At 37.7% G+C, this 27,000-nt stretch overlaps 2 protein-coding genes across 14 annotated transcripts in view; one reads left to right on the forward strand and one right to left on the reverse strand.

The window, feature by feature from the left end:
• The window catches only part of slc1a7b (solute carrier family 1 member 7b), a 149,410-nt gene that overhangs the window by 76,692 nt on the left and 45,718 nt on the right, over window positions 1-27,000 (reverse strand). For both annotated transcript variants that reach the window (XM_087304981.1, NM_001190760.1), the window contains 1 exon segment: window positions 18,615-18,694. In XM_087304981.1, coding sequence (XP_087161107.1) covers window positions 18,615-18,694 — 80 coding nt within the window.
• shisal2a (shisa like 2A) overlaps window positions 1-27,000 on the forward strand; it is a 211,063-nt gene that overhangs the window by 23,899 nt on the left and 160,164 nt on the right. The gene's annotated exons all lie outside the window — the stretch shown is intronic.

Below are 27,000 nucleotides of genomic sequence, written 5' to 3' on the forward strand. Positions count from 1 at the left end.
CCATTTTACACCATTCATATTCTCACTAGCAATGAAATAGAGGCTCCTGGATTGGAAGGTATTAGAGCTAACAATGTTTATATATATATATATATATATATATATATATATATATATTACACTATATACTATACTACGCCTATCTTATCTGCATCTGAGCTAACTTACCTGAACTGTCTCTATCAAATATCCAGTCTGCATCCTCCTTATGGTCACTAAAACCCATCTCATCCTCCCTTTCATCTGTAGGAAGAGCCAGTTCTGTCCTTTTCTTCTTTAAATTACCATAGAACATGGTGTTGCACACTAATACACTGTTCCCTGTATTGATATTCAAAAGTAGTATTGCCATTAAAACTAGATTTTGTCCATAATACAAATGTCATTAACGTATGACTAATCAACATTATATTACTAGCATTCATGTTGTTATTGTTACAACTTAAAAGTTTGCAGCTGACCTTGCTAGCAAGCTAACCCATTGCAATATTGCATGTTTCACTATTGCACGGTGTTGCCATTTGGTAGCACGCATATTTTATCTCTTTACAAAAAACTAATTTAATAAAAAAAAATAATAATTTGATCCTTTTGTTTTTATTGACGTTTATATTTGCATTTAGCAACTACTCTCAATAAACGCCAGTCTGTCAGAAATCGTGCTACAGAAAAACAATGTATGTTATGTGACTTAACCAAAGCACATCATTGGCTATTCTAAGGTCTTCTCTTTTCAAAAAAAAAAAAAAAAAAATAGTATGTCTTAAAGAAACAGTGGCTGGGAAATGAACATGAGTATCATGTTACCATATGGTTACGCCGTGCAGTAGGGGGTTAAACAATATTTTGTCTATAGAAACAAACCAGATATACAATGATTTATTTCTTTACCCTAACTTGCCTGACAATTTATTCATGTGTATTATTAAGATATTAATTGTTCATTAGTTTTTATAACGTACAGGTGTATGATCTTTTTCTGCATCCTACGCTAAACCTAAACCTACCTTCTACCTTACAAATTATTAATAGAGAGCAAATTAGTAGTTAATTAAGCTCGTAGTGTTACTGTAGTTAATGGTTTATTAATGCTGTGAATTGTAACCTAATCTAACGTGTTTTCAAAGAAAATCTTATTTCAGAAATCGAGGGAAAAAATATACAGGGGGGCTAATAAATCTGACTTCAACTGTACTTTTATATTATTTATTTGTGAACAAGTTTGTGTTACAAAGTGCAGCAGTTCCACAATTTTTAGACATTGAAAACCGCAGCTGAGGTCTTTAAAACTACTTTATATAAGCACACAAATGCTGCCAGCTATACTTTGTTTTGGTTTGTTCATGAGTTTGCTGTTAATTTATTTGCATTACTTTGTTCATGAATGTTCGTGTGGGTTCCCTCGGGGTGCTCCGGTTTCCCCCACAGTCCAAAGACATGCGCTTAGTTGAATTGAGTAAGCTAAATTGTCCATATAGTGTATAAGAGTGTGTATGGGTGTTTTCCAATGTTGGGTTGCAGCTGGAAGGGCATCCGCTGCGTAAAACACTTGCTGGATAAGTTGATGGTTCATTTTGCAGTGGCGACCGCAGATTAATAAAGGGACTAAGCCGAAAGGAAAATGAATGAAAACAGAAACATCTGTGACATTCTCCTCATTGTTACTCCTGACAACTAACAGTAATTGCTTGAAGAGATTCAAAACCATTGAGCTGAACGTCATTGCGTTGCTTTTTATGTAGTTTTATTCGTTTATAGGTCAACACATGTGTTGTGCAGTGTTTAGCAGTATAATCTTATGCAGTGGCATTCATGCTTTTCCAAGTGCCCAATCTGTTTTTGGCACCATATATTTCGTTTGTCCCTTGATGGAGATCACAATGGCGAGAATAAACTGAACATATGCTTCATTTTGTTTTTCTGTCATACGTTTGTAATGATGATTGTTTCCTCTCCATTGACAAAGGTCAGCGATGGTGGAAACCTGCTGTAAACAGGAGGGATAAAGAGAGAAACAGATTTGACATTTCCTTAATAAATCCATCCGCACGCAAGTCTAGATTGAAACATCGCTGCGGCTGGATATGGATTACCCACAATGCTCACCAGGGTCACAACCTTGAAAAAGAGTATGGACTGCATGCGAAAATACTCATTTACACTGTCCTGACATCTGCTGTGCTGGGTTATGTTCAGAGCGAAAAGGTCATGGTCTCAGCATTTATCCTACGAGCAGTTTAAATGCTAACTGTGAAGTGTTTACACCTGCTAACTCACAGCAGTCTTTAATAAATGGACGGAGATGGGGATGGGGGGAATAAGAGGCCACTTCAGTTTCTCTGGATTTGTGATTTTAGTTGCGTTGGTTAAAATGCTTTTGTTTCTGTAAACAACAAATGACATTTGTCAAATTTAAAACAAAAGTTATGTAGGATAGAGCTGGAGGATATGGCAAAAATTTATATCACAATAAATTTCTTTAATTTCGGTCGATACAATATAATTCCGATATCGATACAGACAATATTAAAACGCCAGGACAAAACAGGCAAGACCGCACACGATGGATGTATGTACCTACAAATGTCTGCAAACCGAATTTGCAAAGTCTATAATACCTCCATGCTCATATAACTTTTTTTTTTTTTTATAAAAAATTTATGAAAATGTTCATTTTTATTAAAAATGTTGTATTTAGCCTTTACAAATGACCAATTTGATGAACAGAATTTTTTGTCATTTATTTTGACAATGTTATGTATAACATTATATAAAGTATATACTGTATACACTGTTTACTTTTAGTGGGTTAAAGTAAAAAAAAAAAAAAACTTAGACATCCACCTTCTCTTTCCTATTCAGGAGCCATGAGCACCGCTGACAGATCAAATCTGTTTCTCTCTTTTTCAAGTTCAAAGCAAAGTTGAATGCAAAAGCATTTTAGATATGTATATAAAATAGTCTATGTATTAGCCTAATGACATCATCAAATTAATGAAATATACAGCAAATGAAAAATAAATGACAGAAAAAAGAATAAAAACAGAATATCTCTAAAAATATTCATAAATAATCAGTTACAAGATTTAAATGTGTAGATTATTTACAGAAGGCTAATGCTTTGTCTGATAATAACTGTACAAAACGTGTCACTAAATATAGACGGCCTGCCCAAGTAAAGTATAGTATATGTGGAAAGCACTAAGTCAGACTAAATAGTATAAAATTTGATTAACCGCCTTGTTTGTAATATTTAAACCCGTAAAATAGGTGATCTTTGACGGAGCGCCTTCCATTTTTCATGACCGCATTATCTGATGGCCGAGTAGTAAATGAATCGTTCAAATGAATCGTTCGGATGAATCAAATGAATCATTTAAAGCGGTTCTTCTGAACCAAATGATCCAGTCCAGATCCAGTTAATACTGCGCATGCTTATAACTTTTGGTTTTGTTTTGTTTTTAAATGCATAATATATAACAAACGGTTGTGTATTTAACAAAAACAAGTTTTTTTCCCCCGAGTCATTTAACTCTAGTCCAAGTCAAGTCTCAAGTCATGACAGCCAAGTCCAAGTCAAGTCGAGTCATTTTTGGATATTTGTCAAGCAAGTCTCAAGTCCTAAATTTTGTGACTTAAGTCTGACTCTAGTCAAGTCATGTGACTCGAGTCCCCCATCTCTGGTATCGTGTATAGAGTGGAGGAACTATGACGTCACTTTGTAGGCTAATCGGCTGCTAGCATAAAACTGGTTCCCTCGTGAAAATCCCTATAGAATTTTCCCATAGGCTTTTCGAAGATTGCAAATAATAAGCTCTGTGTTCAAACACAGTTCATTACACTTACACGTTTTGTCCAGCCGGATAATCCTCACACGAAAATACAACTTGGAGCACTTTTGGATCTTAAATGCAAACGCAAGAGTTAAAAAGCTAACATTAGGCTATAAACGTACCACAGAGCCCTCGGGGCGCTCGTCTCTGACGTCAGCCCCACCCTGCTACAGACGACTTTATCAAGCTTATTTTTAGAAATAATGTCCATGACAAAGAGTTAATCTCTGTGTTTATTATATTATAATCCACGCTATTTATTATAAACAAATAAATACGCAAAAAACATCGACCTATGTGCCTTTTGGATAGTTTTTACATGGGAAATACATCTGTTTTGTTTTGCGGTTGTTCTAAAAGTTTTAAAACTGCGTGTATAAATCTGCCTATATAGTATTTTCATCAGACATATTTAAACAAGTGTATCGCTCGCGCACACAGCCTGCTTACCTTAACAGACGACAGAAATGAGGCGTGAGGAGGAACAAGTCCATCAAATGGCTGCAAGTTCCATCATCATGGACACAGAGCAACATTCAATATTCCTTTTATGTCACGACGTACAGCGAAAAGCAGCTCATACAGTCACATCTGCTATACGTTTTATGGAGGAGTGTAAATACTGCAGTTATGACTGAGTAAAATGTGTGCAGATGAATAAAAAAGACAAATCACTTGATCACGTTAAAATGACAGTTAATATCTCTGTATTTTTACACATTTATTCACACCTTTGCGAGAGCAGGACAGAGACAGGCTGCACTGGTAAGCAGTATCTTCATAATATCGTTTAATTAAAATAAATGATCAACAAATGAATCTGTCTCGACAGCCTTTACATGTGAAGGCATTATCTATACACAATCTGAATTCTTAATTAGAAAAACACAAAAAAAAACTATAAAATACTATTCATGAAAATACCTAAATAACAGCCAAATCCAAATGCCCAACACAAGCGAGCTGCGCTCCAGACCAGATCAGCTCGATGACGTGTAATGTCTCCGACACCGCCTGTAGTCCCATTTAGCAACTTGATAGCAACCGTCTTTTTAAAGAAGCATGGCCAAATTAAAAATTCAAAAGTGTGCTGTAACTGATGTGTTTTATGTCGTAGAACAAAACGTGAAAATATCTAGAATTTGTGTTTGCCACGGACCTTATTTAAGCGATTTTACTGAAACCCCATTCAAAAAACCCATTGACTTTGGGACGAGGGAACCGGAAGTGCTAAAATGCTAACTCGCTTCCGGGTTTTTGCATACAAATTGACGTCATAATTCCTCCACTCTATTGGCGAATGACGATCTGAAAATTTTGGATATCACCCAACACTAATTCAAAGATGGCGGCCGAGTGAAATGAGTTACCTTTAAAGGGACTTTGATAGTATGTTTTTTTAGCTTTGTTGCATATAGTCCTTCTTATGCAAATATATACATTTATCTTTGTTGCATATCATTGTAGCATGGCTCAAGCTGAATAAAACTAATAACATGATAGTCAATGGTATAAGTAGAAGAAATAAGCAACACGTCAAAGCATATCCAAAAATCTCCAAAATCACCCCACACTCCAGAAGTGACCTGATTATCAGCTACATTTGATCATTTATAACTCTCTTCCACATCTGTTATTGTACATTTCATCATGCTACTGTACTCTGAATCCATTCACTGCAGGATAAAAGTGATGTGAATATAAAAAAAAAATGCAATGTTTCTGCACGAAGCTCTGCCTGCGGTCATTAATATGTAATCTGTGCCTGATGGATCCAGCTGTTCATCTGTGCGACTCTGGCTGTTTAGAGGGCACCTTCTCTCTCTCTTTCTCACACTAATCTCACAGCCTTTGTGTGGATCCCTGACTGCTCGTGTCGTACAGAGCTTTAGCTGTTTTCCCAGAGAGATCAGCACATGTGGACAAGACAACACCAGGCTTTTTATAGGCGCCTATAGATGTCCTGTTTGAAGGGCTCGAGAGTTCAAACTATAGCACATTCTATATATGTATAATCCATTCATACACAGTGCCAGGCCAACAAAACGGATTGATTGACGTAAGCGAAATCCGTAAAATCCCTCTGAAATCAAAATGACTTTTACTACCAATATGTTACGGTGGCTTAGTGGTTAGCACTGTCACCTCACAGCAAGAAGGTCACTGGTTCCAGTCCCGGCTGAGCCAGTTGGCAGTTCTTGGCAGTTGACAACTTTAATTTTTTTAATGTTCAATCCACCTAAATTTTTAAAAACATTTAAGTTAACTTGATCGTTTTGTGTTGGGACAACATGGAATTGTATGCAACCAAGCACAGAGTACTTTTGTATGTTTATTATTATGTAATGTTTGAAACTTATAATAGTAAAATAAAAGGCACCTTTGGTAAAAAAAAAAAAAAATTACTTTTAAAGCTGTTTGGACAGACATATGTGTAAGTATAGTGTATAGGCCGTCATATTGGGGTGATATAAACACCCCCAGTCCTTTTTTCCCCCTCAAATTTAGCAACATAAATACGGTGGACCAATTGGATCGGTTTTTAGTCCGACCGCAACCTAACTTAGGACTGCGGTCCCCCCGCCCACCAATATTGATTGACAGCTGTGTATTAACATGTTCCAGTAGTCATGTGCATAATCATATAAACAAGACAGAAAGAGTGCAAAGCTAAACGCACCCGCCATCTGTGTGTGTGTGTGTGTGCACATGGATCTGTGCTATTCAGAAAAAAATGCTAGAATATATCAACCATTAGTAAATGCTCTAAAAATTTGTGGCTACAACACAGAGTTGCTGGTTTTAATCTACGGTAGCCTAGGGCACGTTCGTCAACTGTGTGTGAGGGTACTACAAATTGCCGGACAAATTGCATAGTATTGTTCTGTGTCCGCTATTGTAGGCAGTCGTCATGTATGGAGAAGACGATGCCATCTCTATGCTTAATCCATTTACTTAATACTATGCGCAGAATGGATTGAATGTTTAATATTGCCATGCAAAAGAAAATCAATGGTTGTATCTGCTGCTTGTACTGTGAAACATCATGGGACGATTATTTGGAAGCTGTGTTGCTTTAATTAGTATTAGTCATTCCAATTAAAATAATCAAATGTGTGACCTTGCTGTGTGTGTGAACTTTGTAACGTCAGTGTGTGTGACTCATTGTAGCAGCTCCACAACAAATGCATTAAATACTCATTGGTAAAGTTCTTGCTGTAGTATTTCTCACAAACATTACGTGAGATCTGCCTCCTGAGGCAGCCGAGGGCAGCAATGGAGGCTTGATGACAGGCATGTTGGAACGGTGGGTGGGGAGGACTAGCCCTAAAGGCGCAGTACAAAAAAATAGCAACAACCTTTTACCAGCTCTAAAAAGAAATAATCTAAAGGGTGTTTTGAGCTGAAACTTTACAGACACATTATGGGGACACAAGATTTATCTTAAATCTGGAAAAAGGGGTAACCTAAGTGTCCTTTAAGAATACACCTTAAAACATACTGTGTGTAGTTCAGCAGTGAAAGCCCAGACTGCAGCTGAAATCTCTCAGTAGTTCTTCAGCAACCCTCCGCTCTTACTCAGCGTAAATGAATATCAGCTGCTTCAGTTCAACATCTACATTAGCAGGAGGATGAAGATGAATCCAGGGTGGACATTTCAGCAACACAATGATATAAATAGTAAAAGTGGATTCGCACATGCCTTTAATGCGTTTGCGCCATGAGCTCTAGACTTTGTGCCTAGATCGTTAAAACAGAGCCTATAGTTTCAAAACGCAGTGTTTACACAGTACAAGCATTCAAAACCTGTATTTTCTCCCCCTGGCAGTAAGAATAAATGATTTTTAGATACGAATGTTAGACACTTTGTATGTTTACATACAAAAATAAAGTGAATTTGGATCTTTGTACTTGTGGGGGAAACCTTCGCCAACACGAGGAGAACATGCAAACTCGCACAGAAATGCCAATTGATCCAGCCAGAGCTCAAACCAGCAACCTTCTTGCTGTGAGACAACAGAACTACCCACTGTGCCACTGTGTTGCCCTTGATTGGTATTCAATATTAAAAAATAACAGTATTACTGCCACTTATTTAGTGTATATATTTGTAAAATGAGGTTTTTTATTTTTCCTGCAAGGTCTTTAGTTGCTCAGTTTGCAGGGTGTTTATGAGGCTGGTGCACTTGAATAAATCCAAAAAGGCTTTTAATGGAGCACAGCTGGGCCAATTTGTTAAAAACGAGGAAAGTAGCTTTATTAAAAATGAGCTGATGGAAGCCCTGGGTTTCTTATTATTCATAATAGCGAAGCTGTTGTCTGTTTAGGAGTATGTGAAATCCAGCTAAAACCAGCTTAAGCAGATGAAATGTTTAATTTAAAAAGATTGTGTTGGTGGTTTGTTGAATATCCTGGACCAACAATAAACTAACAAGTAAAAACAAAGCTTGATGTTAGTAAAAGAGCTTCCATTTATTCATTCATTAATTTTCCTTCGGCTTATTTGCTTATTCATAAGGCGTCGGCACAGTGGACAGTAGCTGTCTGAAGCACCCTTGTGTGTACCCTGATAGAAACCCATGTTAAGAATTGTAAAATGCATGGCGCTACCCTGTGCATCACCGAGCGACATCGATTTGACTATCGCATGCTGAAAATGGCAGACGTGAAACAACAAACTGAGGATATGGTAATGCACGCCTGTCAATCAATATTAGTGGGTGGGGATCTACACTACTACGTCAAGTTGCGGTCGATCTGAAAACCGCTCCAACTGGTCCACCGTTTTTATATTTGTTAAATTGAAAAAAAGGCTGTGTGTTAGGGATGTAACGGTATTGTAAATACCGTCATACCGCAATATTAATTTTTTTCTATATTACCGTAGTCGCATGACTCGGTAAAACTATAGGTCTTCTGAGAAAATTTGCTCAGGCGAATGAAGTGAACGGGAGGTACCGGAAACTACAATTCCCATCAGCCCAGGCTTGGCCATAATCCCTTGCGGTCTGTTGTCGCTACAGATCCAGTAATGCGGAAATGGAGTGTGCTGCTAGAAGCGGGGATCAAAAAGAGCTGGAAAACCCTAAAGCGGGTGTTGTCGCCGCGTGCGTACTGAATAGTGGTGTTGTCGCGCGAGTTCTTATCAGCTGTGTTGTCGCGCGCGTACTGAATAGCGGTGTTGCCGCGCGAGTTCTTATCAGCTGTGTTGTCGCGCGCGTGCTGTAAAGCGGGGACGGAGGGTGTGTCGCGTCGCGGGGGCACTTTTGATATTTTGGAAGGGAACTTTCTATCCAAGACTAAAAAGGGCATGTGCACTGCACAGGTTGAGCACTGTGTGTGCACGTGCCTGCAAGTTGGGGAATACGACTAATCAGTCATGGGGACTGCAGAAACACAGCACACTGTTCAGATTGATGCAGACATGAGATCTCTATCTCACTCATGGTTTGTCCTCAAGTGGGGGAAAGACAATGCACAACGTTCCCCATTGCTAACAACCTGGGCCAAGTCATATCTCTCTTGTCCCAGAAACCTCAGTCCCAAATGAGAGGGTTTTTTTCTGTTGCAGGGGACATTGTAAATACCCAGAGATACCAGCTTTTACCAGATTATATTTATATGATAATTTTCCTTTAAACCCATCTCTATCTAAGTGAGTGAGTGATTAAATGTTGAATGTGATGAGTTTTCAACAATACTAAATTGAAACTTAATTTTTTTACATGGTTTATTATTTTTTTGTTATTAAAATTGAAGTTCCTGTTTTAAAGCTTACAGATAGATGGCTAATTTGTATGTCATTGACAATTTTAGCACTTTTTTGGAGTATTTTCATAAGTTTTTTCCTGTAAATGATTCAATAAATACCGTACCGTGACATTCATACCGAGGTATTACCGTACCGTGAAATTCTGATACCGTTACATCCCTACTGTGTGTATTTATATCACCCCAATAAGACGGTCTATACACTATACTTACACACGTCTGTCCAAGCAGTTTGAAAAGTAGATTTTTCACCATAGGTGCCCTTTAAAGTACTTCAAATAATGAAATGTAACATGACTATATTTACATGTATAAACCATTAAATCACTTTTGTACTGTCTGTGAATGCAATGCTTAAAAATATTGCAGAAGCTGGTCTGAAATAAGTTACAGACCGTTGATTTGTCCTTAAACAGTCATTTATTTTATTTTATTCATTTATTTATACCTTGTATAAAGCCATTGTTTACTTCTGCATCGAGTGCACATGGTAGTGCTTCATTTTGACTATAGTTGTCAACATACGAGTCTTTTTTTGTCCGTTTGTCAGGTCTTAGAGTTCGATCATGGATTTGTTCGTGAATGGGTTGTACTCTTTCCATTACACAGGACAGTTTTGGCTTTATTAAAGCTCTTTGAGTAGCTTTACTATTTCGTTGGCTTCACTGATGCCTGCGCTCTCTTGAGTCTGAAGCTGAAGTACATTATTGTGCTCAAGAGGACTGTTTACTGCACCAGATTGCACTCCAGCAGATCCATTCAGCTGTTCTGTTGTGTAATAACGTCCACGTTAAGCTTATGTGATGCAGTGTCAAGCATCTTTCACTTTGCCACTGTTGCTGTGGCACTGTGGTTAAAGAAAGCCGTCTTTTCTTACAAGAGCAAATAAAGGGATCAGTTAGTACCGCTGGTTAGACATTTTACCCTTGTGTTCTCTTGAAAACACAAAAACACTAAATGTGCTCTAAAATATGAGCAACTTTTTTAAAGATTGCTTGTACATTGCTTATGCTATATCATCCTCAAATATTGAAATGAATAGCTGAAGCTAAATTTGCATACTTCCATACTACAGTGCATCTGCAAAGCATTCATAGCACTTCACTTTTTCCACATTTTTTGTTACAGCCTTAATCCGAAATGTATTAAAGGGCACCTATGGTAAAAAATCTACTTTTCAAGCTGTTTGGACAGATCTGTGTGTTGGTATAGTGTATAGACCGTCATACTGGGGTGATATGAACACACCCAGTCCTTTTTTTTTAATTTAACTACAAAAAAAGGGTCGGCCAATTGGAGCTGTTTTCAAATCGATCGCACCATTACGTAGGTGTGCGATCCCCTCGCCCACCGAATTGATTGACAGCTGCGCGCATTAACATGTTCCGGTAGTCGCGTGTATATGTCAACAAGACCAGGCAGACATACGCAAAGCAACCGGGAATAAAAGGTCTGTTCTGTTCGCTAGGATCAGCAATCATCATCAAATGTGATTAAGAGTAAGTTTCACATGTTTAAAGTGTTTTAAAACAGAGTATGTGTGTAATTAATTACAGCGTTTTACTTCAGCTTTACTTCATCAGCACAGCCGCGTGTCAGAACAATTATAAAAGAAGACGCTTCAATCCCGGTTTGTGGAAGTTAAATCAGGTTTATTTTGTACATTAGCATAACAGATATCCACACAGTACTTGAGGTTAGCCTTAACTAAGCTAAGCGCGCTCTGTCTGTCTGCCTGCCTGCCTGCATGTGTATCTCTGTGTGTGTGTGTGTGCGCGCGCGCGTTAACTTTGTAACGATATTGTGTGTGACTCATCAATGCAACTTCACAATACTGATTAGTAAAGGTTAGTTCTTACTGTAGTATCTCACAAACGCTACGTGAGACCTTCTTCCTTTAAGTCTGTCTGTTGTCTGACGCAGCTGAGGGAGGAGGCATGTAGAAATAGTGGGCAGGAAAGACTCTGCTTAAAGGCACAGTACGACAAAACCACCCCCTGCTGGAAATCAGTATAAAACAGCATCTTGTAAAAGGTATAATGAAAAATCTGATGGGTATTTTGATCTGAAACTTTTTATACACATTCTAGAGACGCAAAAGACTTATATTAAATCTGAAAAAAGGGGTAACCTAGGTGCCCTTTAAATTAATGGATTTCCTCAATTCTAAACACAATACCCCATGATGGCAATGTGAAAAAAAGATGTATTGAAATTGTTGCAAATTTATTACAAATAAAAAAGCTGAAAAATCACATGTACATCAGTATTCACAGCCTTTGCCGTGAAGCTCTAAATTGAGCTCAGCTACATTCTGTTTCCACTGACCATTCTTGAGATGTTTCAGCAGCTTAATTGGAGTTCACCTGTGGTCAATTCAGCTGATTGGGCATGATTTGAAAAGGCATACACCTGTCTAAATAAGGACCCAGGGTTCACATGTCAAAGCACAAACCAAGCATGACGACAAAGGAATTGTCTGCAGACCTCCGAGACAGGATTGTCTCGAGGCACAGGGCTGGGGAAGGTTATAGAAAATGTTCTGCTCCTCTGAAAGCGGCCTCCATCCGTAAGTGGAGATGTCTGGAACCACCAGGACTCTTCCTAGAGCTGGGCGGCCATCTAAGCTGAGTGATCGGGGGAGAATGGCCTTAGTCAGGCAGGTGATCAATAACTCTATGGTCACTCTGTCTGAGCTTCAGCGTTCTTCTGTGGAGAGAGGATAATCATATAGGAGAACCATCTGTGCAGCAGTCCACTAATCAGGCCTGTATGGTAGAGTGGCCAGACTGAAGCCACTCCTTGCCTGGAATTTGCCAAAATGCATCTGAAGGACTCTCAAATCATAAGAAACAAGAATCTCTTCTCTGATGAGACTAAAATTGAACTCTTTGGAGCAAATGCCAGGCGTTACGTTTGAAGAGAACCAAGCAGCGCTCATCACCTGGGTAATACCATCTCTACAGTGAAGCATGGTGGTGGCAGCATCATGCTGTGGGGCAGTGTTTAGCAGCAGGAACTGGAAGACTAGTCAGGATACACAGTTACCTGTCATCCAACCTGATTGAGTTTGAGAGGTACTGTAAAGAGGAACGGGCAAAAATTCCCACAGACAGGTGTGCCAAACTTGTGGCATCATATTCAAAAAGACTTGAGACTGTAATTGCTGCCAAAGGTGCATCAACAAACTATTGAGCAAAGGCTGTGAATACTGATGTACATGTGATTTTTTTTTTTTTTTTTTTTTTTTTTAGGTTTTTATTTTTAAAAAAATTTGCAACAATTTCAAAATTTTAAGGAAATAAATGAATTGATTCTATTTTGGAATTAGGCTGTAAAATAAAAGAAAATGTGGAAAAGTGAAGCGCCATGAATACTTTCCGGATGCACTGTATATAGTATGTTAAAAAACATATGCAAATAGACTGGTATGTCAAAAATTGTAGTATTGGAAAAAACTGTAAGTGAGTAGTATACTTCTTCCAGCGAGATTCTAAAGTACGTATCCGATAGACACTACGGTATCCCTAGATCCAGTACAGGAGAATTTATAAATGGGAGTCAAGAAAAGCAACTGTCGCTAACTGTAGTACAGTACACTTTGCCACAGTTTCAGTAATTTACTGCAATAAAGCCCAGTAAATTACCACATATATTCTTTACAGTTCACTACTGTAATATGCACTCAATTGTGGGCCATTTTACAGTAACTTACTGTATGTTATGCATTTTCTGTATTCTACAATATTCAATCAAGTGCTGCTACTGTAGCTGACAAACTTTATATATTTATAAAGATTATATATATTAGATGTTATGTAGTTGATGTAAACATATATAAGTGGGCTGTAACTGCATAAAGCGCTAACACAACAATCTGTAACATTGTTTTAGTCAGCAGTTATCCTGTTGTAGTACAGTATTGTACCATAGGTGGAACTAAGCCAGCGGTAATCATGCTTCGCAGTGCATATAGCCCAGTAGGCCAATAAACTACAGTTTAATGCAGTATATAGTTAATAAAGTATATTACAAGAAGTTATATTATTCAGTATTCAAGTTAAAAATTATTTTAGTTTTTTAGATTCGTTAATATTTTCAGCCAGGTTTTAGTGAGCTTGAAATATTGTCAAAAGCACAGAACTTACAGTTCTTATATGTAAAAGGCCTAAATACATGCAAGGCTATTCCAATATGTTGCTCATCTCCAACTATAGCAGCAGAAACGGAGAGGCTCACAGCAGCTCGATGAGAGAGACGGGTATTTGCACTTGCGATTTATCTTTAAATCTCTGTTCATTTCGCCTACCAAATGTTATGCTGAGAACATCACTGTGCCACTGCCTCTCGTGATCTGTTCACTTGCTCACTCTCATCACCATGATTTCTGTGTATTTGATCTAATTTGCGAAAGTTACGAAGCCACTATAAATATGCAGGAGACTCGCGGAGCTTTCTGGAGAGGTCATAATGTCGGATGAGACACTAGAGAGGGGTTATCGCTTTGCTCGTATTACAGCAGCTCAACATACCGGATCTACAATGGATCACAAAGAGATCATGACTTGCACTAAAACTATAAAAAGAGGTCGCACCACAGCTGTATTACATTTTAGCTGCTTGACAAACAAGCACTTGTGATTGGTTCTTAAGATCTGGCAGATTGGTGAGTACCGATCAAGTCTTATAATGTGATTATTATACTGATCTCCGGCCGATCGATCGGGGCATCTCTAGCTTTTTGTTAAAAATGATTTACTGAATTCAGTCCACTTGTTTTCTTTCAACTTTAAACAGGGTTTGTATTCAGTTTGATTGTAAGCCTCAGATTACTGAAATAGAAAGCCAGTCACGCACAAAATACACTGTTTATGTGTGTGTGTCCACATGTGCACATTTTCAAGGCCTTCAAATGTGCATATGTGAACTTGAACATGATGAACATGCTTTCTTTCATTGTCCTTTTTTCCCATTCATTTTAATGGAATTTCTGTTTAACCAATGCATGCTTTTCAAGTTTCCAGGTTTCTCAGCTCAGTTTTGCATTCCAATTTGCTCAAACAACAAAACAATAACTCCATGAAAGTGTTTTCACGACTTTCAGAAACTAATTTTCTATCCCCCGCCCTCCTTAGTTACTGTTGCTAATCCTGTCAAGCTTTCGTGCCTGGCACGTCTAGTATAATATGTATGCTCAGACATTCTCAGGGATATAATTAGTCATTTTTGGTGAACAGGTGAGATATCTGAGAAAGCCAGACAAAAAAAGGACTGCAGTATGCATTACAGGAGTATATTCATGACCTAACAGGCAACCGATTAGAGAATAATTTAATCAAAATAGCCGGCTCATACGCTGACCAGTGAACAGCTTAGTTCATGCACAGCAGGAGAGGTGAAATATAAAAATTATCTAATAATAACAAATTAAACCATGATTTATTTATTTATTTTTTTAGCCAAAAGCCTGATAGATTAATTGTTGTGCTATGAAATATAGCGTTACTAACCGACAAGGAAACACTCATGGACAGTGCTTCTACATAATTCATTCATAGAAAGAACAGCCAGAATGGGGAAATTGAAGAATGTGTGATAAATATTAGCATCATTGACCCATAACAATGTACAGTACCTATAACGGGCAGTATATTTGTGTGCTTTTAATACCATTTCTATTGTAATTTGTAGTTAATTGGAAAAAATAAATTAATTGAAATGCAAATCAAGGTATAAATAGAAGTAAACAGATCGATTTCCCTACCAGTAAGTAATAATACAAAACAAAAATATAAAAGCAGAAACTAACCTGCTATAATGTCCTGACCAAAACATGACCATTTGTCATGCAAAGTAAAGGCTCCTTAACACAGTTTTACTATAGTATATTCAATATTATCCACTTTTCTATTGTAGGCTTTGGGCATGGCATGAAACTGGTTTCAAGATGAAACCGATTAACCGGTTTCAAGGATTTCCACGATTTGTAAAAAGTCTACAGTCTTCTAATACTCAAATGGACCATCAAAATAAAGTGTTACCGTTTTCTGTTATACTGTTTCTGCAAAATTTCAAGTCAACAGCACCTTCAGAAATATGTTCCTAAGAAAAATGGTGACACGTTCAATACTTATTTTGCCCACTGTTTAAAAAGAACATATTTTAGAGTGGTAATCACAATCCCATGATATTTTTGTCCAAGGTTATCACACTGTCAGAATCTCATAACGGCCCATGCCTATAGTAGTAGGGCTTCAAAAACACTGGTATGTACTATAAATTACTCTAATAGGTTCATTTGGAGGGGTTTATGCGAGTAAAGTAAGCAAGTTTAAGCCCGCTGACTAAACATTAACAATTTTGGAAAAAAAAAAATCTTCTCACAGCACAATAATTAACAATAGCTACATTCGGTCCACCTCCACATTCATCTTTTAAGCTGTATCCCCACTTGTGTAAACTATATAGTTTCTAGCATCATAAATAGAGAAAGTCTGCGTCAAAAAACTCTTGATTTCCCACATTGTGTTTTAACATGCCATGACTGTATTATAGCTTTGAACATCACTCTCTTAAGTCTGCACACACACACACACACACACACACACACACTTCTGCCTGTTTCTGACCATCCTTCACTTTTGCTTTAACGTTGCAGTACAGGGCTGAAATTACCTCTTGACTGAATTGCAGGCGGGATTTTATGTCGTTCCAGTTTTCGAAAGCTCTTTTCAAAAAATATCACATTTTTACAACGTCCAACAATGTAAACCACAGAAAAATGGTCTCACATCTTTTGCAGTGATCAGACAGATGCACCTGGTTATTTCTTTCATTCTTGACAGAAATCATGTTTGGCAAAACTGCATAGCAGTCTCTGTCTTTCACTCTTTAGATGTGCGTGTTTATGCACCCATTTGCTGGAGTTTGTTATTGTGGAGTCATTCTGAATGCAGGGTTCTTATCGTTGCTTGAAATCCTTGAAAATGAATTAAAATTCAAGCATTTTCAAGGTGTAAAAACTTCTATTTTTGGATAAAATGCTTGAGACTGCTTAAATGGCATTGTGTTGCTATCATAATAATTGGCCCTCTAAGTTGTAACCCATTTAAGCAAAATGAAACCTCTTTTTTTTTTAAATTTTGGATAGGCTTCTGCGTGAAATGTACAGGAATGAAATGTTTTGGTTTGTGTATGTGTTGTATTTGTTGTTTTGCTCTTTTCCATGATATGATTTGTCTCCCGGGGCATTGTTAGACTTAAAGCTTTACTGGGGCGACTGCCCCCCCCCCCCCCATTATTATTATTATTCTTTTGCATATAAATACATGTTAATATTTACTATAAATAAAAGAATTATTGTTGTTATTATACAATTACTATTCTAAATAACAGAAATGAATCCTAAATGTAACTGGAAAACAATGTTAAGACAAAACTGGAGTGATATGCTAAGATCATTTGCGCAATCTTTGTATGCAGCCTAGGAGAGAGCCCTTAGCTCATAAGATCTTTTACGAGGGGAGTTTGAGCTCAGGTAGATCTCGAACTCCCCTGCTCTAGTGAACAGATAATGATTGCTCTTAGGAGATAAATACTTGGAAGCATGTCTATGGTGCCAATTTAGATTAGTCAATTAACTTAAGTTGCATGTTTTTGGAAGGTGGGAGGAAACTGGGAAACCCGAGGGAAACCCACGTGAGCATGGGGAGAACGTGTAAACTCTGCACAGAAACTTTGGCTGGCTTAATAAGGACTAAAACCAGTAACGTTCTTGATGTGAAGCAACAATGCTAACTACTGGGCATTTTCCTTCTAGGAAAGGAGGAGGAGTATGGGGTGGAAGGGGGGATTCTTCAAAACGAAGATGACTGTGATATGGAGCTTAGGATATTTACAGTGGCTTAGGAATCGTCTGATTGGTGAATCATAAATTGGATAATGCAGGGCCAGCCGCATGCAATCATAAGCACGTGATCCTCTCAAAATTAGTTTATGAATAAACTGAAATTGACTGTTTGGTTTATTTGTTATTTCTCTCTATTTGTAAAGCCTATAATGCAAGTCAACTGCTATGTAAGAGAAAGTCTTACCTCTGATTCAGGGCTTGATAATAACACCCCCCAACCCCAAGCGCGGGTAGATTTATGCTGTGGCGGGTTAGACAGACACCTCAACTAGCCTAATTTTTAAATTGTAGTTTTGTTAAAAGCAGGGTTCGACAATAAGCATGACCCAATATTTGTGCAAATGTGCTTTAAGAATCGAGAAGCAATATGACTATAAAAAATCATTTTACAATTACTTAAAATAAGTAATTTTGACAGTGGAGTGTTGCTGTTTGATTTGTACTCGTAATCAGGTCTTTGTGTCCGAGGTGAAACTGTATTTCTTGTTTGTAAAGTACACCCATCGTAAATTCATCAGTCATGTAAAAACACAAAGAAAACTTTGTATCTGTGTCTGTTCTAATCGCAGATTTTGTAATTGTACTCTCGTAAAATTACGAGTGTTTTGTTTTCCTGTGCGATTTTATGATTACAAATGCGTGAATTTTATTTACGCACAAAATTTTTACGACAGTGATTTTATTACATAAACCGCACCAGGAACAAAGTGCAACATTGTAACAATTTTAACCCCTGTTTCAGAACAAGAGAATCGATTCACAGGTGTGAAAGTACTTACAGAGAATAATCTTGACGGCGCTGTGAAAACACTTTTTTAAAAACCTTAAGCATAAATCTCGTCTTTGCTGTAGGGCTGCACAATATATTGCAAAATTATTGTTATCATGATAACAGTACATATTACAGACGTGATAAATTATTTTTATTCTATGCATTGGTTATGCAAATGATGAATTATACAACAAACTCAACATTGCATATCCTGCGATGTGACTGTTGCGAATGATCACATTGTGAAATCGATGCTGAGCCGATATATTGTGCAGCCTTCATCTGTACGCATGAAATCAGCTTGTTAAACATGATAAACAGCTCTTACCTAGACACAACCAGAGGCAAAATCAGCATCTTCAACATGCGCATCAGCAGCTCTCCGGGAAACTGGAAGTACTTGACTTCCTGGAGGAGAAAACAGACACTGCAGTCAATTAAACATAGACCACCAGATACAACTTTCTAAAAGGGAAATCAGCATTTATATTCCAGTGGATTTGGCCTTTGGGCTTCTTTTGTCAGCTGTTTTTGCAAGAACCCTCAGGCTTTAGTTGCCTCCAAGCACTGCTCAATGCTTAGACTGCAAAAAAGTGATAATAATGGTAATAAGGATCTACAGGAATCTTCTGGAATGCAGAATGTATTTCTTTGGCCATACAAAGAAACTCAACAAAAGTAAATTAAATTAGTTTCCAAGGCTTGAATGTTAAAATAGTCCCAAATTCAATAGGGAGGAAAGTCAGATTTTAAAGTACAGGGTTTCTTTAATATTAAAAAGTTTTATAGTGTTGAAAAGCCACCAGACACCCAGAAACTCTTATGAATCACTTCTTAAATCAAACACACAGGGTTACTAGGCATACTGGTTTCCCAGTGCTGAGTGCAATGATCTAAGCCAACAAATGTAGATTTATTTAGGTTATCAGGCAGGCAAAAAAAAAATAAAATAAAAAATCTGAAGTCACAAACTATATGAAACTTGGCCCTTATATTAACAAGACTGTATCATTATCATTACAACAGTTAAACAAAAAATTTTCAACCACTTTTCAACACAGATAATCAAATCTCCATTTGTAAATCATAGTCACTTTCTCATCCACTTTCTTTCGGATGAGACGTTAAACTGAGGTCCTGACTCTCTGTGGTCATTAAAAATCCTATAGCACTTCTCGTGAAAGAGCAGGGGTGTAACCCCAGTGTCCTGGCCAAAGTCCCTCTATCGGCCCTTACGATCATGGCCTCCCAATAACCCCCTTCCACCGAATTGGCTCTATCACTGTCTCTCCACTCCACCAATAGCTGGTGTGTGGTGAGCGCACTGGCGCCGTTGTCCTGTGGCAGCCGTCGCATCATCCAAGTGGATGCTGCACACTGGTGGTGGTGTGGAGAGACCCCCCCTCATGATTGTGAAGCGCTTTGGGTGTACGGCCATACACAATAAATGCGCTATATAAATACACATTACATTACATTACACATTACATTACATTACAGTACATTACAAACACACAGGGTTACTTGGCACACTGGTTTCCCAGTGCTGAGTGCAATGATCTGAGCCAACAAATGTAGATTTATTCAGGTGGCAAAAAAAATAAAAAAAATCTGAAGTCACAAACTATATGAAACTTGGCCCTTATATTAACAAGAATGTATCATTATCATTACAACAGTTAAACAAAATTTTTTCAACCACTTTTCAACACAAATAATCAAATCTCCATTTGTAAATCATAGTCACTTTAGAAATAGATTTCAGACCTCCTAGTTTTTTTTTTTCAATTCTTGTGATCTCTGAATCCAGTGCAAAATCAACAGTCACAATTTTTGTGATCCTGGAAAATTCTTCATTTAAACGCAAAATAATTTATAAATGTAAATTCTTATAAAACATCTAATTCCACTCTATATAGTCAAATGATATTTAAGTTTGCAATGAATTGTTTTAGATGACTTATAGAAGTTGCATGCGCAGTGTGTGTGATCTATTTGAGTGTCTCGAAAAATTGTCTCGCCTGCACCCTCAATCCAAACATTACAGGGAATTCCATGTAAAGACAATTCAAAGATGCCATTAGACATTCTGTGATGTAAATCAAATTAATATTACTGCATCGGATGTTTCATGCATTTGATGCACTTCAGAATGCAAAAGAAAGTGAAAACATCTAACAAACAAATGAAACAGACAGAAAAGCAAGCAGCTTGTAATGATGAGGATTGGTTCAAAGATGACGCCGTTGGTTGAACATGACGGAATTGAAGGACATTGTTTGTGCTTTACATGTATGGCTGGTATTATGATGTGCGTCAAATCAATAAATTATTTTGCGTAACTCTTTCCCTGCTGTTGACGAGAAAAAATGCTTCCTGCTATTGACTAGTTTTACGGCAAACCATGTTTTAGGTGTATTACGGCAGCGGAAGACCTAATGCCTGTCCTGAGTGAGGTACATGATGTCAGATGCTCCGGGGAGTGAAATCTGAGAAAGAGAAAGTAAGATCAAGGGTAAAAATAAGAGTTATACAACCTTACTTTGGCTTAGTCCCCACCCTTTCAGATCTTGTCATGACAAGAAACCAAAATAAAGAAGCTTTATGTTTAGGATTATCATTGTGTTAGATTGCACACCTAACATAGTAGGCTACCTAATATGGTAAATTAGATATCATATATATATATTTTTTTATATTTATATTAGTGGTGGGCTGTTATCGGCGTTAACTTGCTGCGTTAACTCTTTTTTTGCGATATAAAATATCCTCATTAATCTATTCTCGAAGTTGGGTTGGGAGCTGAGTCTATTCTACGCAAGCTATGATGACTTCACCTTGATATTTTAGCCCAGATGTATAAGTGACCTGTGAGCCAGACTACACTTACATGGACATCTGTAATCTAGTTATTTGCCTTAATAGACAATAAAACAATAGCCCCTTTCACACATACAGACCTTTCCGGAAAATTGCCGCCAATTTTCCGGAAAGGTTGTATGTGTGAACAGGCCCTTTTTGAAAATACCGGTAAATTCGTTCTGGCTATTTTCCGGAAAGAGAAGTTGTAACATTACCGGAAATTTGCCGGAATGCTGCACTGTGTGAATGCAGAAGGAAGAATGCCGGAAAGAGCGCGTCCACGTCTAGAACGTGCTGACGTGAGACGTCTGCTTTAGCCAATCAGAACAGTCAGGCGCATTCACTTGCGCGCGGTTTATGAGAATAAAAGCCTTTGAATATTTTTCCTGACACATTTAGCTGCTAGATGTTAGTCAGATAACGTTTCTATGTTCCTTCTTAATGCTAACTGTGTAAATAAGTATCGATAAAATTTTTATGATAATCCGTTGTTTGTTTTACTGTCAAGCTTTGCGTGTGCCCTTGAGCGCCCATAGCGCCAGCACACACACATATCATGAACATCTCGACATGCGAAAGTGTTTCTATATGTTTTCATTGGAGTTGTACTCAATACTGATCCATCCGTAGAGTTTGTAATGTAGTCAAATGTTTACAAACACAAGCGCAGCCGTTTAGAGGTCATTTCTGGTTAATGATGTCAGAATTTATCGGCATTTTGCGATGGATGTGTGAATGCTCTTTTCCGGAAAAATTCCGTAACCTCCTCGCCTGTGTGAACAGCACTTTTTTGGATATACCGGTAAAGTCGTTCCGGAAATTTTCCGGTATTTACCGGTGTCACTGTGTGAAAGGGGCTATTATAAGGTGTTTACTTGAAGTGCTTTCATGTAGGAGTTTCCTGTAATTTTGGGTTACTTGAACTGCAGTTCGGCAGTTTCACATTTACTCATAAACATTTCATTCATGCCCCCGTGACAAACTGGGGTATTAGACTCAAATAAGGAGTGAGGACTGGTGAGAGTGTTGTGGAATTTATGGAATGCACGCTGAATGCAAAGAAAAAACGTTTCGCGATGCGTGTTTGTGTGTGTATGCGGTCCTTTACTGACAGCCGCGTGTGGATTTTGACGGAAAATGTCAACAACATAAACCTTTAAATTTAGGAAGAAATAACAAAACTGCAGAAATACAATGGGAGGAAAAAATAAACAAAACAAATGCAACAGAAACACAAATAACTTATCAAATCAAAATAAAACATTTCATAAACAAATACACATTTAAATCAAATCAAAGTGTGAGTGTTTGGGTGTGCATATGGTGTGTGTGCAATATGCTTTGTCTTGTTTTCCCATATTTACTTGAAGCAAAACATTTGTTTGTTTATTTATTTAAATAGCTTTGGTGTCAGAAGTAAAGTTATGGAAATTGAATGGACTTATTGAGTAAAACAAGACCACAGTTTCTGCCAATAGTCCAAAAATGAGTCGGGGGGGGGGGGGGGGGGGAGAGAAATTGCTTGCGTTTTATGCAGACTCAGTTAATTTCCATGGAAGCATTTTGATTTCTAAAAGCAAATGTTTCTTGATTTAAGAGAGTATGAGAAAACATGACAAATTTAATGAAGAAGAAAGTCTTTTTAGGTTTTACAGTACAAAGTTTAAAATTGAAAGCTTTTACTTTTATAGCAATGAAAAGCCACCAGGCACCCAGAAACTCTCTAAAAACACAAAGGTTATGATTTATTTCAGGGTTACCACAGTAGGCATACTGGTTTCCCAGTGCTAAGTGTAATGATTTGGGCTGGAACAACAGATGCAGATTATTTTTTTATTTATTTAATTTTACGTTGTCAGGCAGGCAAGAGTCGAAGCTAGAGCAGGCAGTACTGTAGACATAATCCAAATCTTAAACCAAGAGACAGGTAAGAGGGTCGAGTTGGGCTGAAAACAATCAATAAACAGTAAACAAATAAAGGGTCATAAACGGAGCAAGACAAGACAAGGAAAACACTTTGTAAAGTTCACAGTGGAAACAAGGCTCCGCAATGGATGTTCTTATGTGTTTTATTGGTGGTTGGCATACAACATGCATTACCGCCACCCGCTGCTTAGGAGTGTGGGCCATGGTCACACATGCAAATAAACAAATAAAGTCCTACATTTCTTGTGTATAAATTCTTTTCATTTAGCCATTTTTTAAATATAGTATTACAAATTTTATACAGTCCTTATCTGATTTATTTTGTAGCAGATTTGTCAAATTTAACTTCATTTGAATTCTTTTTTAAGTGTCAAATTAATGCTTTCTGTCCACTATTGTACCTTGGACATTTCACATTCTAATATGATCACATTTTCCTGTCTGATGTTCCATTCCATACGATCACGAGAAACTGATACTTTGACCTTGTCGACACAGATCCTTACCCACAAGTGATCTGAAAATACTGCACCGATGCATGATCCGAAATGCCCAGGTCACTTGACTTAAGTGATTTGAAACACCCAGGTCATGTGACCTAAAGTGATTTGAAACATCCAGGTTAGAGCTGCACAATTAATCGTAAAAAGATCGTGATCTCGATTCGACCCCCTAGACGATGTTAATCCAGCATTTCTACGATTCTTTCAACCATAACTTCAAGTTCAGGAGAGAAGCAATGGTGGCTGCACAAGTCTTCACATGTATGTTTTACATGCGTTGTTCAGCATGTGGACACCTCCAAATACTTGCGTTCTGTGAATGAACGTCACCTCGTGGTTCCATCCCAAAGAGGGAAGAAATCACTTTCGCGAACGCTCACGCTCAATCTGCCCAGTTGGTGGAATGAACTCCCTAACTGCATCAGAACAGCAGAGTCACTCGCTATTTTTCAAGAAACGACTAAAAACTCAACTATTTAGTCTCCACTTCACTTCCTAAACTGCAGTTGCCTCTTTGAATATCACACTAACTGTACAAAAAAAAAAAAAAAAAATACTAATACCATTAATACTTCCCTTCTTAGACTTTACAGACCTGAAACTTGCCTATAGCACTTATTCATTGTTGCTCTTAGTTGTGTAAATTGCTTCCTTGTCCTCATTTGTAAGTCGCTTTGGATAAAAGCGTCTGCTAAATGACTAAATGTAAATGTAAATGTAATGTGTTGAAAGAGGCACATGCTGTATTTATATGATAAAATTCACCCCAAAATTGTCATTTCTTTCTTCATGTAATGTATTTGCGACCGCAAAATCACACGTGACGTGAGCTGACCGTCAACTATCACGGAGAGAACGGGCGAGCGTGCCTCTGAATGAAGTCTACTTTAGTGAACAGAACCTGCATAAGCTGTGAATAACAGGTAATAAAGTTGTAAACAACATTTAGTTTGTGGCACAGAGTGATCGTTTGGGAGCCGTGCGGGAAGTGAACCGCTCTTAGCAGTGAAAATGAAACCGAAAGCGCTCACAGTGTTGCCAGATGTAGCTGACTGATTCCAGCCCAAAAAGTATCCAAAACCCACCGAAATGCAAAAATACCCACCCAGTCTTCTGTATTCACAAAAATCACAATGTTTCTGTATGAAATTCTATTTCTACCATTCTATTAAATTTAAAGTCTTAAATTTGATGTGATGAAACCTGCAGAAACCCTGTTTTTACCCAGACATTTAAAAAGAATATATTTTAGAGCAGTAATCACAATAATGTCAAACCGTGAAACCAGTGATATTTTATCCAAGGTTATCATACCGTCAGAATTGTATACCAGCCCATGCCTAATGTGAGTGTGATTGTGTAGATATATTTATATATGCGCATACATGTATGCTTTTATCTGAATATATATTTGTTGTTTATTTTGTTTCATTTGTCTATACTTTTTTTTTTATTATTTGGTTTATTTTACAATGCTTGTTTGTTGATTGTGAAGCACTTTGAGTTGCATGTATGTAGGAAAAGTGTTATACAAATAAAATGTATTATTATTATTATTATTATTCATTCATTCATTCATTTTTCTTGTCAGCTTAGTCTCTTTATTAATCCGGGGTCGCCACAGTGGAATGGGAAACATCCACACACTTATTCATACACACACTCATACACCACTGACAATTTAGCCTACCCAATTCACCTGTACCACATGTCTTTGGACTGTGGGGTAAACCAGAGCACCCGGAGGAAAACCTTGCGAATGCAGGGAGATATTATTATTATTATTATTATTATTATTATTATTATTATTATAACAACTTTGGAATAGTGTGTATATGAAATGGTGTGTATATAGTCCATGCAAGCAATAATGATGCCCTTCAGCTCTGTGTAATCAGGTGAACTGAAACAGGTGTGTGACTGCAGGGCATTAAGGGATTTGTACTCCAGCCATTCTTTTGGCACAGAATTTCAAGCCATTGCGTTAGAATTTGCAACGTCATAGACTCGTGTCATTTATCACTGTCTGAATGATTTTCACACACATTCCCTCATGACGCGTGCATGGACATACAATCTTCCGATCATGCTATCTCGCACCATGTACGTTCGCCTTAAAACTGAAGAAACTGCCCAGTGATAATGCCCAAATCTCTCTCTCTGCCTGTCAGTGGTTGGATATTTGGCCTGTGGTCAGAACTCTGAGAAAGCCTCTTTGCTTTAAGCTCTGCCTGTTTTGTTCAGTGCTGCCAGAGCAGAGACATTAATCCATCTTAAAACTCCATGGACTGCTCACACACACTCACACAAGCACACTTAATAGTTGTGTATATGTATTTACAGGTCTTTTTGGTTCATCGCTGACTAAAAACAGCATTTGGCTCTTTTTTTTTTTTCACTGCATGTTGGAACAGTTTGTAACCGGGGCAGACTGGGAATGCATTTTCCACCAGGCTAAAGTTGCCGGTATTCAGGTGGGTTGGGGGGAGGGTTGTCAATTAATTTTGGTTGCCAGGAATTGAAGGTTGTCAATCCATTCCGATGACAGGGAGCTACAATTACGAAAATGTAAAGGTCTAAATACAAGAGAATCAAAACAACACTGACAGATTTAGTTTTAGAAACCACCTAAAGTTACAAATAATGACACATCTAATTAGTGATCCTGTAATGAATGTCAACTCATCATTTACACTTCTCTAAGCGAGGATAAAAGAAGGTCCAAAAATGACTAAAGCATTCATCGTAAAGCCGGTGGGACGGAGTTTTCAGATAACAGTGTTTGCCACTGAATCTACACATTTTAAGCATGAGATGTTGTAACGTTATTTAATCCTTCATTTATTCGTCACGATGCTGTCAATCGTGCGACTGACACCGCGTTCACCATCGCTAAAGATCATGCATTCACCAAGATGAAACTATTGCAGCTCATGAAAAGACCGGTATTGCTATTAAGGTGACGCATGCAAGTAATAAGTTATATGTCAATATCATCTGTGCAGTATCAGACCCCACAGTGAGAACAGCACGGTTAATATTGTTAATTCAGTTCATCTTTTTCACGTTAAGCTGTGCGTGCAGGGCCGGTGAGCGCATGCAGATTTTTGTTTATTTGTTAGTTTTGCTTAGGGTTGATTTCAAATGCAATAAATCTGTTAATATAAAACGGGTAGCAACTGTACTCTTAATTTTTGGTGGGTGCGACTAAATTTTTTAAGTTAGGAGCACAGTTGCTACCAAGAAAAAAGGGTAATTTTGACACCTAAACTACGTCAATGACGATGCCATCGTCCATCACAATGTTTAAAATTAGTCATCATACGATGCCAAATTGCCTATCGTTGCCATCAATGGCCCAAGTTGACATTGCCCATTCTATTGAGTGTGTTAACTTGTGACATTGGGAGTTAAGAAATTCAA

This window comes from Danio rerio, chromosome 23, assembly GCF_052040795.2.
Source record: "Danio rerio strain M-AB ecotype USA chromosome 23, GRCz13ab, whole genome shotgun sequence".
In the NCBI taxonomy this organism is placed as follows: Eukaryota; Metazoa; Chordata; class Actinopteri; order Cypriniformes; family Danionidae; genus Danio; species Danio rerio.